Source organism: Leptonychotes weddellii, chromosome 11, assembly GCF_054177405.1.
Source record: "Leptonychotes weddellii isolate Sample4059 chromosome 11, ASM5417740v2, whole genome shotgun sequence".
In the NCBI taxonomy this organism is placed as follows: Eukaryota; Metazoa; Chordata; class Mammalia; order Carnivora; family Phocidae; genus Leptonychotes; species Leptonychotes weddellii.
The window spans coordinates 74062172-74075317 of record NC_138379.1 but is presented as its reverse complement, the minus strand read 5'-3'; the positions used below and the strand labels follow the sequence as shown (position 1 = coordinate 74075317).

The following is a 13146-nucleotide window of genomic DNA, read 5'->3' as shown; positions in this document are numbered from 1 at the left end:
AAGGAAGGAAGGAAGGAAGGAAGGAAAAGGAAAGGAAAGGAAAAGGAAAGGAAAGGAAGGAAGAATATGGAATTTCCCTCCTCTGCAGCCCAGTCAGTAACGCTGGGAGAGGCAGGCCGCCCCCGGGGGAATTGTGGATAAATGCACTGAGGTTTAGAAGCCTCATCCCGGAGCCCCTCACCCCTGCCTGTTCCCAATTCTGCTCAGAGACATTTCAATTCCATTCTCTTCCAAGGCTCCCCCTCTCCCATCTCCAGAGCAGCAAGCCCGAATCACATCATTGAGTTTAAAATAAAGAAATGCTTTTCCTAAAGAATTCGCACACAAATAATCTCATTACCCCAGTGCTTAGGTTTATACAGCAGACGTCTTCTGCCAGGAGGAAAAAAAAAAAAAAAAAGCACTCTACGCTCACTCACATGGAACAGCTGCGGGGAGAAAAATGGTATTTAATTCATTGTGAAATACTCAACAATGGCTACACTGCACTTTTAAAAGCCTTTTGATAGTAAAACCCACAGAGAACAGCCCATCCTGTGTGCTGAAAAGCAGCTTCCCCACAATTAGTCCCTCTATTCAGAGGTCTGAGAAGTCTGTGTAAACTTCAGCACGTGCTGTGTACACTGTGGATAGCTTCAAGGGTATAACCTTTCACAAACTTCTTAGGGTTTAGTCTTGCTCAGTGACTCTGTCTGCTCCCAAAGCTAGCTGGTGGAGAAGGAGAAAGGGGGCAAAGGGGGTGTGATGCTTAGGGGACAGACCCTAAGGGAATGCCCAGCAAAGGAAAACCCACTCTCCCAATGGGCCCTGTAGATGACCGAGCTCCTTCATGCCCGATGTCAGACCCAAAGGAAGAGAGAAGATCCAAAAAGATAGGCTACACAGGCTCATTTTCTCTATTCAGCTCTAAGATTTTCATGGGTCTCTGGTTTGTGGGACAATGAGGAAAGCTTATATTCTCTTACCCTCTAGGATGGACACTAGCCACTAAGGATGAGGCAACAATGAAGACCTAAAAAAACATTTTAGGGGCAGGCCAAGTTTGCATCAAGGTCAGAGCATGGGCTTTGCAGTAGGATCCCAGTTTTACTGACCCTCTCCCTCTCAGAATTATAGTTAGACTTCTTTGGGAGGTCAAGTTACCTCTCTGAGCCTCATTCATCTCATCTGTAAAATGGGTCATAATATCATCCTCAGAGGAATGTTTTAAGAGTAAAATCACCACACATGTGTGATTCTTAGTATGTAGAAAGTATTTAATGAATGACAATTACTCCTCCTCTCTAGTTGTTCTAGAAAGAAGGCAGGCCTTCTCTCCGGACTTGCTACAATAAGATTATTTAAAATTGAACAAGAATGGGATATGAACTATTTTTACTCTATATTCTTAATTTTTTTATTAATCAGGAGAGAATCAACAGAAATAGAGATAGGCACAGATATCTCACTGGAAATTCTGAGGGATCTGGAATTATGTTGGGGAAAAAAAAAAACCTACCAAGAGTCAAGCAAACTTTGCATCATGATAGGTTAGTGTTGTTGTTCAGGAATTTTAAACTCAGATTGTCAAAGCACAAAGTACTGATGAAATGCCTGAATATCTCAGGTATGGTTGAAGCAACCACTTTTCTGTTATTTCCAGGCTTCCCTTAACTCTCCAGGAGCAGGACCACAGACGTTTCAGCTACTTTCCTTATAAAACCCGACATTCAACTCATCAACGTCATGTAAGCCCTAAGCCCTGTTCAGTGAAGAATGTCCATCTGTCCTGACCAAAGAAGAAGGAAATGCTAAGCTGTCACTGGGCAGTTCAAAGGAGCTGACCTAGGGTGGGGTCATCTCTCTCCCTAGATTTGAAACTTCTGAAAATGGTCTCCACCTGACTAAGCCAGTCTGTGACAGCAGATAGAACAGTTAGTGGTACCACAAGAAGCCAAAGATCAGAAATGGGGGTTGAGATCCTGCAGGGAGCCCAGAGTTGGAGGCAGTTGGGTGGGGGTACGAAGCATCTGGAGGCGTAGGTGGGCGCCATGGTTGTTTTTGTACACATTGTTGGTGGGGGGGTGTGAGCTCTGGACTCTTGCCCCCTTCAGAAGCAGTGTTTCTACCACTCACTCTCCCCCTTCACACACACACACACACACACACACACACACACACACACACAGGGGGCAGCTGGGAAAGTCTATCACTAGAGGCAGGTCTGTGAGAAGCAGATCACAGTGTGACTCTCCCCTGTCGCTCTGGAGGAGCCTGAAATGCTCCCCTCTCCCCCCACCCCACCTCACAGTAGAGAGGCCACAGGTCCATAACCTCCACGGACATTTGCAGAGTTCATTCTGTGGAGCACGAAATAAAAGGGGATGTTGAAAGGAAAAAAAAAAAAAGGAGAAATATGGCTGGTCTTCAGTCAAGGCTTCAATGCCCAGTGTCTCTGGCACAATGGGATAGAATCCGCTTCCAGATTTAAATACACTCTTTCGGGACTGACCAGAGCGGTGAGGAGGGATTGATAAGGGGGAAGCTCCTACCACGGAATTCAATCCAGTTCCACAAAATAGGCTTTGCATACTCTCTATATACACCATGCTTTTAAGTGCTGCAGGGGATACTAAAGTCCCTTTTGTCCTGGCCAGTAGTTCTTCACTTTTTCTTGGGGGTCCCAGACCACTCAGAGAATCCGAGGAAAGCTACAGACCCTTCGGAAACTCCTTGCACACCACTGCGGAAGGATCGCACATTTTGGACGCTCAGCCGGCTCAAGCACCCCTGCTCTTATGAGGATCTGCTGTTCTGAGACTTGGCAGAAAGTTGTCAGGGTTGATTTAAAAAAAAAAAAAAATGTAGGAAGCAGGTAAGAAATCAAGAGAACAGCAAAGGCGACTAGAATCCTGCTTCTGTGGGTATTTACATGCCCGGTACCCTCGTTTCCCAAGCGCCGGGCAGCAAATCTGAGCAGACACCGGGAAAGACACAAAACAACTTCAGGAGTTCGTAGCTCTGTTGTCTTGTTTTGTAAATGTCCCCTGCAAGGATGAGCAGAGGTTCCAAAGGCTTATTTTCTTCAACAGCAAGAACGTCCAAAAGAATCAAACATTTTTTTCGGAGGTGGTAAGTAAATGGAACTGGGGTGTTCAGAAATGGAGTGGGGAAGGCACGCCCCTATTTTTGAAAAATAGTGATCTGGAAGAGGGGATGGTCCCGTGACTAATCGGTCAGATGGGGGCAGGGTCTGAACTGAGAGCTGCTGGACCACTCACACTGGCAGCCAAAGGTTGCCCTATACATCAGTGGAAAGGTAATTTCTCTCACAGTGCAATTAGGTCTCATGTTTGACCTATGAACTCTGGCCCATGCCATATTTATGCTCTCCAGACAGGCAGCAACAGGGCCAGTGAGTGAAGGTGGATGCTGAAGCAAGGTATTTAATAGGGAAGGGAAGGGAAGGAAGGAAGGAAGGAAGGAAGGAAGGAAGGAAGGAAGGAAGGCAGGCAGGCTCAAGAAATGAAGGAGGGAGGGAAAGAGAAAGGAAGGAGGCAGGGAGGGAGAGAGGAACCTGATCAATTTACAGCAATCTATGAAATCATAAATTGAGAGCCATGCTTTGGTGTTTGCCATTTCCACATTCAATGCGGTGTTTTGTTCCCCACCATAATTCTGTGAGGTAGGCACTATTATATTACAAATGAGAAAACTGGGGCTCAGAAGGGCTCAGGGATTTGGCCGGTGGTTGCAGAGCGGGTAGGTGGCAGGGCTATAACCTTGACCTGAATCCTTCCCACTAAACCCTCGCTCTCCTTTCTAAACAGTGACAATCCACACGTGTGCTCTGGGTCGAGCGTTGGGCTCCCTTCCCTATCTCTCCATCTCCCTGACCTACCTAGAACTCCCTCCGACCTCTTGCAAAACTTCCATCTCAGTGCAGAATCTCTTGTGTTCCCACCATCTCTTTCCAAAGCCCGGCTTGGGGCAGATGCGCTACCACAGACTGAATGGAAGGCATTCAGGCCCAGGGAGTCCCCTCCTCTCTCCTCTCCTCCCTGCCTGGATCTGGATTTAAAAACTCTGATCCTCGTCCTCGGACGCCCTACCTACCTCCCGGCTCGCTCGGCCGCGCCAGCGTCTCTGGCAGCGCCAGGGTTAACCCGCCAGCCCTGCGGAGCAATGATTTCTGTTTTATTTCAGCAGGGGAAGTGTGTGCCTGCCTGATTAGCCTGATGGTTTCCTCTTTTCCCATAACCTCCAGACCCCCATGGCCCAAGTGTTTACTCTCTGAAATAAAAAATCTGCTGGTGTTTTTCTTTTTGTGTGCTCGTGTATTTTGGGAGGATTGCAGAGGAGGGAGGCGGGGCAGGGGTTAGGGACGCAGAGGCTGGGGGAGGGAGCGAGACGCCTCCCCCTGCGGGCGGCCCTCCCCCACCGAGCCTCCTCCAGCTGCGGGCTCCGGGCTCAGACCCCTGGCCGCAGTGCAAGAAAGAAACTTATTAATGAGGGAGCTGGGTCTCCGGCTTCAGCAGCTATAAACACAGCGAACATCTGGAGAGAGAGAGTCGGAGTCTCTCCGCGGCCAGACACTGAGAAAAACAGGCTGTCTCTGCGCATCCAGCCCCCACCCCTGCGCGGTCCCACGCAGCAGCCCTCTCCTCCCGGCCGGACTCCAGCTCCCACCCCATTCACCCAGCCCGAGCTTTCCATTCACAGAGTGGAGCAGGGCCGGCCGCGCCAAGCGGGGGCCGACGCCAGGCGCGGCATGACCGTCCCCAGCCCCCGCTCGAGGAGTTCCAGAAGAGGGGTCAAACTGCTTGAATCAAATAAGAACTCGCTGCCCCAGGGACCTTTTCCCAACTCGGACCAAATATTTGTGGTTTGAAAAAGTTCAGAGAACTTTTTTCTCCCCAACCCCCTGGGATTTTCAGTGCAAGGCTGTTACATCCTAGGATTTTTGAGAAGCCACTCGTCGGAGGACAGCCAACAGAAGGTTTGCATTCTAACTGGAACTCCACTGAAGGTTTCTTCCCCGAGGGGACCTTCCTTCCCAAGCACCTACAGAGATGATTCACATCTGCAAAGACCTTTGCAATCCTTACTGCCCTGGGCTGCTAGGCACAGTCTAGAGAGACACAAGACTCTGGTCCCTAATGGGGCAGAGCGTCTCTTCTTGGTCCTCACCAGGCTCCCTTCACTGGTAAAAGGAGACACGTGAAGGATAAGGTTGGCAGGTGTCAGAAAAGAAGCCGTGGGCAAGATGAGTGGGCAAGATTCACTGGATAAGGGTGGGACATCTACTTTCTTTGGCTCACTTAAATGCACACTCAAATCGTGCTGAAAGGAAAAAGAAGGAAGGTAGCATTTATTGATCACCTGCTATAGGCCATGACCTTTTAAGTATATACCCCATTTAATGGGCACAAGACCTCTTTGCAATCAGCGCAAGTATCCCACCTGTTAAGGTGAGGGAACAAGATTCCGGGCATGTTCTTGCTCTTTTCCATCACACCACTGCTCAAACGTTGGCTTGGACTCATAAACATTTATACCACTAAGTTCTTGTAATGTGCATATGACCCAGCACAGACTCAAAAGCTGCCAAGGGGTCAGGAGATGGGAGTAGAAAGAAGAAGGCGATGTAACATTGGTAAATGGGAGCAAATCCAGTCCATAGCAGGAGTAAGATCCTTCACTTATGGAGAACAGAGTCAGGCAGTCATAGAAATTTCCTCAGAAGAATAAAATAATATAGCAAGGGAGTAGGGTAGCTTTTTTGCATATAGATTCTCTTCCTAATGCACTACAGGGCTCTTGCCTCCTGGCAACCTCTGGTCCTCTCAGAGGTGCGATGTGGGTGGGGGGAGGGGATTCTTGTATCCAGCTTCCCTCAGCCCTGTCCCCTGGTTGTGACTTGTCAGGGCAGCTAGGCCCAACCATAGCCCTCAGTGAAAGGTCATGAGACAGGGTCATAGCTTCCTCCTTCCCCAAGGCCACAACTATCAAGTCAGCATCTGAGAAGGTCACAGTTTTCCCCATGAGGAATGACCCACATTACAGCATCCCAGAAACACATACACACACACAGGATCAGAACTGTTTTTGAAGAACAAAGAGACTGAAACAGGTCCTCCAGAGAAGGAACACACAGCGTGAAGGAGGAAAGAACAGATATGTGCAGCAGATAGAGTTGAAAATACTGTTCTTTAAAACCACGGGGCCATCTGAGATGGTCAGTGGAAAGGCCAAACCTGCTATGTGAATAAACACTTCGGAGCAAGGTGACTCTCCATTCAACAAGTCGGCCTGCCATTCTCTCGACGTTCTCAACGCTTAAAAGCCAAACTGGAGGCATCTGCTTCTCCCGCTGAAACTTCCCACCTGGTTGTCAACTGGGCCAGGTTTGATCTCTCCCAGCTGCCTGGCAGTCTGAAAAAGCCCCAGGAGAGACCAGAAACTCGGGCTCCCAGTACATCTCCCACTTGAACTTCCAAAGTTTATTTGAGAAAGACTTTCTTTCGTTCTACCATTTTACTAGTAAATTTATTTTAGAAATATTAAATAGGGAGATCCAAAGTCACACACTCACACTGCCAAACATTATCTTATGAGTAAGTGTAACATTTCACGTGGGAGTCATTTCTTCTACCATGTAAGTGTCCCCACCCCCACCCCCGGCCCCGTAACACGCTTGAACAAAGGCGCTTAGAGACAAGGAATGAGTCTTCCCCCTTCTCCAGACATCTGCTCTGTTTCCAGTATGCGGCACTGACCACCAAAAGTGTTCAACCAATCAACGGGTCACTTTATGACTCAATGATACACAGACATTTCTGGACTCTTCGAGGCGATGAATGATGATGGCGAACATTCATATGGTGCTTGCTAAGTGACAGCGCTGCTTCAAGCTTCACATATATTAACTTAGTGGTTTTTAAAGTGTGGTCTCTGGACCAGCAGCAGCAGTAACACCTAAGACCTTATGAAAAATGCAAATTCTTGAGTCTTACCCTAGACTCACTGAGTCAGAAACCCTGAGGATAGAACCCAACACCCTGTGTTTTAACAAACCTTCCAGGTGATTCTGACACACTTTGAGAACCACTGGTAGAGGGGAGGAAACGAGAGTACGGAGATACAGTAAGTTGCCTAAGGCCACCCTGTTAGGAAGAGTTGATGTGCAAACCCAAGCAATCTGGTTCCAGAATCTGGATTCTTTACCAATATACTATACATACTTCCTCTCTTATGAAGAAGGAGAAGTGGAAGGTAGGCTGTAAACGTGGGTAGATGAGGTTTTTACTATGTTCAGTGACCGAAAACCTACCAAACTGCGTTATACAGGAAGAAATATAGTATTGTCTTGCTTCTGAGGACCACGGTATGGAGACCACAGGTTCATTCCCGTAGGGGTAAGTTGGGGATATTGTCTTATGCGGCTACAGACTGCTTGCCAGCCCTAAGCAACTATTTCACAAAAGGGAACCTTAGTTACAGCATCATATCCATAAGTTTGGCTGATTCAAGACAAATCCACCCAGGAAAAGAAAAATAACTTGAGAGTATATCACTCTGGAAGGGTGCTCAGCAAGCCTCATATTTTCTGATACCCACTGTTGTCATTCATAATATTAAAATCAAATATGGGCAGCTGTCAACTGGTGGGATGGACTGTGGTCTTGTGGCCTGGGTGCTCAGTTCGGTCTGTGATGTCGGTTTTCTAGTTCCCGGTGGAAAACAGGCATTGCATGACTCCAGCTCACTGGCTCGATCCAAAAATGGTTTGCCATCTACTGTGTCCCTTCTCAACAGGACTGTGGTTAGGAACTCGTCATAATAGTTAATGGCAGTGAAATGTTAATGATTTCTTAGAGACAAGGAGTAAGAGACTGACCTAAAAAGGGATTCTTGCTATGATGATTGAGAGAAAGGGCTGATGTTGGGGACAGAAGAGTGGACACGGGAACAGAGAGGAGGCAGGGTCAGTGGGCTCCACTCCAGTCAGACTATAAACAGTAACAGACATTTCAGCCCTGTCTTGTGTAAGGGGCTCCATTGATTCACAAGGCTCCCTGACAGAGGGATGACGAGGAGTCGACATAGAAAGGGCCATTCATTCATGCAGAACACCAGCTCCCCATCCCCATTGGCTCTTGCTAATGGCTCCAGGCTCAGAGGGATGAGGGGGAGGAGGCGGACGGGGAGGAGGAGAAGAAATAAAAGAAAATGATGACTACGAGATTGTCATGAAGAAATGTACAGCTGCGCGGGCAATTGCATGCAAATGTGGCTTCCCTTTTTAGCCGTATAGTTAATGTCCTCAGATTCATCTGGTTTTTTCTCTTTCATATCATCTTCCCCTCCCCTTTTTGCCTTGTCTTTTTCCGGGCTCCCCTTCTCTTGCCTTCCCATTCAGCTTTCATTTTCTCTTCCCACCCTGATCCACCTGTCCACCCAAACCTGAATTTCCATCCATTCCCACGCTTCTCTGTCTTCCTGGGCACCCTTCTTACCATCTGTTCTGTCCAACCCATTCTTGACTGTCTTGGTTACTGAGCATTCTCTCCTGCTCACCTGGTAGGCTCTCCCCCAGTCATGTTTCTTCTCAGCTCTATTCCCTGTCTCCCCACCCCCTCCCTCACCGCCCCCTCCTCTTCCTCAGCCTCTGCCCCTTCATGAATAGGAGGCACATTATTAGGAAGGGGCCTGATGTTCCTCGATGGCCCCTCCTGCCGGGTATTCCAGTCACTGACAGATGTGGAGTCCTTGGAAAAGAAGTTCATTCATTCCTTCTGAGAGCACAAAACGTGAGATGAGAGCGGGGGTGGGGAGTGGCCATGAGACAGAGGACGGGAAGGAAACTGAAGTTATAAATAGGATAAAAGAAGATGAAAAAAATGTAGCGTATTTTTTTCTCTCTTTCTTCTTACTCAACACATCTCCAAGGAAATGTGCTGCAGCTGGAGACATCATTGGTTGGTCCATGTCTTCATCTCCCTTCTCTATAACCCCAAATCTCCTTCCAAAGGACACCCATCACTGAGCAGAGCTGGACCACAGCCCAGAAATAATCACTGCAACTATTTCGTCTGGACAGCTCAAAAGGCAAAGGAGGGGCTGGAAAAGCTCAGGGTTCTTGCCAGATATTTCCATCAGAGGGAGCCTAGGGCAGAGGGAACTAGAGACCTCACATTTGCCACCAAGGCACCGCTCCCCACGGAGGCTTTCTAGTATTTCGGAGCTGTGGTTGACGACAACCAGGTCATTTTAGGACTGGTTATTATACGCACCCATCTTCCCATCCTACTCAGAAGCCACTAGTCTGTGTGACCCTGGTTTCCTTCTTGCAACAATGAAGTCGACTATGGGAAGAAGACTATATTATCCTACTATGAATCCTCACATTTTAAAGCAGCTTCATCCCCAGAGGTTCTTCATGTGCATCACAGACACAGTGTCCTTGGCCCTGAAATAAAAATTCTTTTGCCTTTGAGAACCTTGACAAGGAGGAGAATGAAAAATCATCTTCACTTGGGAATGTATGTACTTCTCAGCTGGAAAAAAAAAAAAAAGAAGGACCATGTCTTTTAGCTATGAAGAAGGGACATTCTGATCTTGAGGCTATGGACCAGCATGGAATAACCTCAGCTCTTAACAAGATGTAACTTAACAGCAAACAGAAGCACCATCCAGAGCAGAAAGTGTTAAGGCAAGGTAACTTTAACCTGGGTTGCACTGGAAGATACAAGACTTAAGCCTAGTGGCACTGATAGGATTCAAGAACTATATAAATGTAGGTACAACCATCCTGACCTTTTGCTTATACAAATAAGATCTATTTATTTAGGGGCTCCTGGGTGGTTCAATCGGTTAGGTGTCTGCCTTCAGCTCAGGTCATGATCCCAGGGTCCTGGGGTTGAGTCCTGCATCAGGCTTCTTGCTCAGTGGGAAGCCTGCTTCTGCCCCTCCCCACCTTCGATCATACTCTCTCACTCTGTCAAATAAATAAATAAAATCTTTAAAAAAAAAGATCTATTTATTTAGAACAGTTTGTAAAGGATGACTTTTTTCATCTCTTAAAATCTTAAGTCCTTAAGTCTAACCTGCGAACAGGTGCGAAGTCCTCCCTGTCTCTTTTTCAAATGGATAGATAGCTGAGACATTTGTATTTATGCTTGGAAGAACCAAGCAGAAAGTGACAGCATAATATGCCAAGTCTGAAATCCAAGGGCAATGCCAAAGAATATCACAAATATCAAGGCTATTGAGTCAAGTCAATACAGGGATTGATTTCATTCTGCCCTAGAGAAGAACCAGATCACTGGAAAGCGACTCCCATGCCTTCCCCGCAACCCCCACTAAGTGCTACAGCATCTTGCTTTATGCCTCTATATTTCTGGTCAAAGCTAAAGCATGGGCAACAAAACAAACATTTATTTTCTGTCTCTGCTATTATAAAAGTAGTCTACCATATCGTTATGTGTAGTAAAGAAACACTGAACAAAAAAGTTGTATTTAAGTGAGCTCCCAGTGGCTTTCTTCCTATGTCATGCCTTAGAATTACATATTTTCAACATGTGAGAGTTATGAGATTTCTTAGGCTAAGAATTCATCCTGGGAGAAAATACAGATTTGAACTGTTTTGTTTTGTTTTGTTTTGGTATTTTGATATATAATCTGGCCTTATGATAAATTGAACTTAATACCCAAATCCATCACTTCAGAATCCCAAATCAAGTTTTACACTTTGCGTTAAAAGTAAAGTAACAAAAACACTAGCAGGTCAACACGACTCATGGAATTTGTGAGATACATAGTGACCTTTGCAAAACAGAATGGGGATAAGGACTCTCAACCTATCAGGTCTTTGGGAGAGGGGACCCATGGGAGAGCTCTCTAGAGGAATGCGAGTCCTGGTCACCAGGGGGCAGCACGGTGACCAGCAAGTCAGGGAGAGAAGGGAATGCTGGGAGGAGAGGAAGGAGGTCTGTGAGGGAGAGCTGGGGAGACAGAGGGGGTGGAGGAAAAAGGAGCCAGATGCAGGTGGGTACCGGCCAAGACGTTGAGGACAATGGGGAGAAAAAGATGAATAAAGAAATTCCGTTTTGTAAGAAGGCTAACTGTTTATCCAGCTCATACTCTCCGACTGCAGAACTTCTAGGCCCTTTGTCAACAACCAGGCCGAAACGGGTGAGTCTCAGGAAATGCATGTTGCACAGAACTATTTACAGAATGAAGACCTGAAGCAACCTCTCTTGGGCTCATTCCTAGAGTTTCATCTTCCTGTCGCAGGAGAATAAAGTAAGTGGGACTTTCCATTAGAGAACAATAGCATCTTGTCCCCACATAAGCCGTGACAGATGTTGTTGCTGCAGAGAATGCAGCCCACATCACCCTTCCACTGTCCTCCAACTCTATCTGTAGTCCGAGCCTTTGTTCATGTTCCTACCTGAGCCACAGTGTTCCAGACCAGTAGGAACTTCCTGAGTGGCTGCCTCATCCCAGAAGGGGTAGTAGGCTCTTTGCGGGTGATAATTGGACTGGAAACCACAGGCCATTCGAGGATCTTCGTAGGAGTTGATAGGTCCCTGCCTCTATAACAAGGAAAAAAAATAAGGAAATATATTAACAGGAAAATCTCTATACTCTAGCCTGAATGCAATAATAACTTCCTATCATACAACCACATGTGAGTAGGAATCATCCATAGATGATAACAGAGTAGAACCAACTACTGATCACATACCCCTCCCCCCCAAAAAAGACAGGGAAGGAGAAGAGTCTCTTACTTAGATTTTCATCCATTTCTTCAAGCATTTGACAACTACCTTTTCTAATTTTCAAATAAGGACCCATGATTAGCAGCAAGGCAGAATCTCGGCCATCTTTATACAATGTAAAAACACCATAAACGGATATTCTTACAAAACATTCTACTCTCATAGAACCAGTAGGTGACAAATGCCAAAGGAAAACCAAAAAATGGGCTAATGTAATAATAATCACTCGTTTTTCAGTTAATCCATTGTGCATGGGTTTTAATGATATTGATAGCTAGACAGAAATTTTCAGTTTCTCACAACATTTGGGAACTTGTGCCACTCTTTGATCCATTTTATGAAAATCATAAAATATACCATCTACCCAGTACTCTTTAAGGAAGGCAGATGTGTTTCCTCAAGCAGATGTGGGAAGCATATTTTGCAGTGTTTGAGACCCTATTCTTTGAAGCTAGGTATATACATGGATTCAAATCCTGACTCTACCACTTACTAATGGAAGACCTGGGCCTGTTCCTTTATCTAAACTGTTTACTCAATTATAAGGTGAGAATAATACCTACCTCATAAGGTAGGAAGGAATAAGTAAAATATGTGTAAGAAAATTATATTTAAAGCGAAATAAAATATGAAATGCGTGTGTAAATTGTCTATGTGATGCCTAATAGAAGGTAGATATTATTTTAATGTAACAGACCCTTAACATTCCTGGGATTGAGCAAGAGGGTTAAAAAGTAAGACACAAGGGGCGCCTGGGTGGCTCAGTCATTAAGCATCTGCCTTCAGCTCAGGTCATGATCCCAGTGTCCTGGGATCAAGCCCCGCATCAGACTCCCAGCTCAGCGGGGAGCCTGCTTCTCTTTCTCCTCCCTGCTCGTGCTCTCTCTCACTATCTCTGTCTGTCTCTCTCTCAAATTAATAAATAAAATCTTTTTTTAAAAAAGTAAGAAACAAAAGAAGCAGCAGATTCACAGGAAGATTTCCTAAGGAGTCTAATCTACACTGGCCCATCCTTTACTTCTTTTTTTTTCCTTTTATCTTCTCTTATGGTCCCTCCACCTCCATAAAAAAACCTTAATTAAGATAATCAAACTCTGCTATAATTTGATGTGGTTAAATCTACTGATGTTAAGGGGCTAATTAATAAATATAGCTACTCAGATGGTATTCTCATCTCTGAAGGGTAGCTTGCTAACCCCCAGTAAGAGCCTCTCATTGGAGAACCTCCTATGCCCTCTCTCCCCCTGAGCAGCAGGACAAGAACTCAGCGCTGTTCTGTTATATTCAACATTCCCTATCTACTCTCTCTTCCCCATTTTGCGATTGTCCATTAACTTAAGCTCAGTAAAAATAACAGAAGAGAGTATATTGGCACAGAGAA

General features: G+C 46.0%; 1 protein-coding gene across 2 annotated transcripts in view; it reads right to left on the bottom strand.

Moving 5' to 3' along the window:
• The window catches only part of ETS1 (ETS proto-oncogene 1, transcription factor), a 102201-nt gene that overhangs the window by 75070 nt on the left and 13985 nt on the right, over positions 1-13146 (bottom strand). For both annotated transcript variants that reach the window (XM_081799099.1, XM_081799100.1), the window contains exon 2: positions 11435-11579. In XM_081799099.1, coding sequence (XP_081655225.1) covers positions 11435-11579 — 145 coding nt within the window. The remainder of the gene's footprint in view (positions 1-11434; positions 11580-13146) is intronic.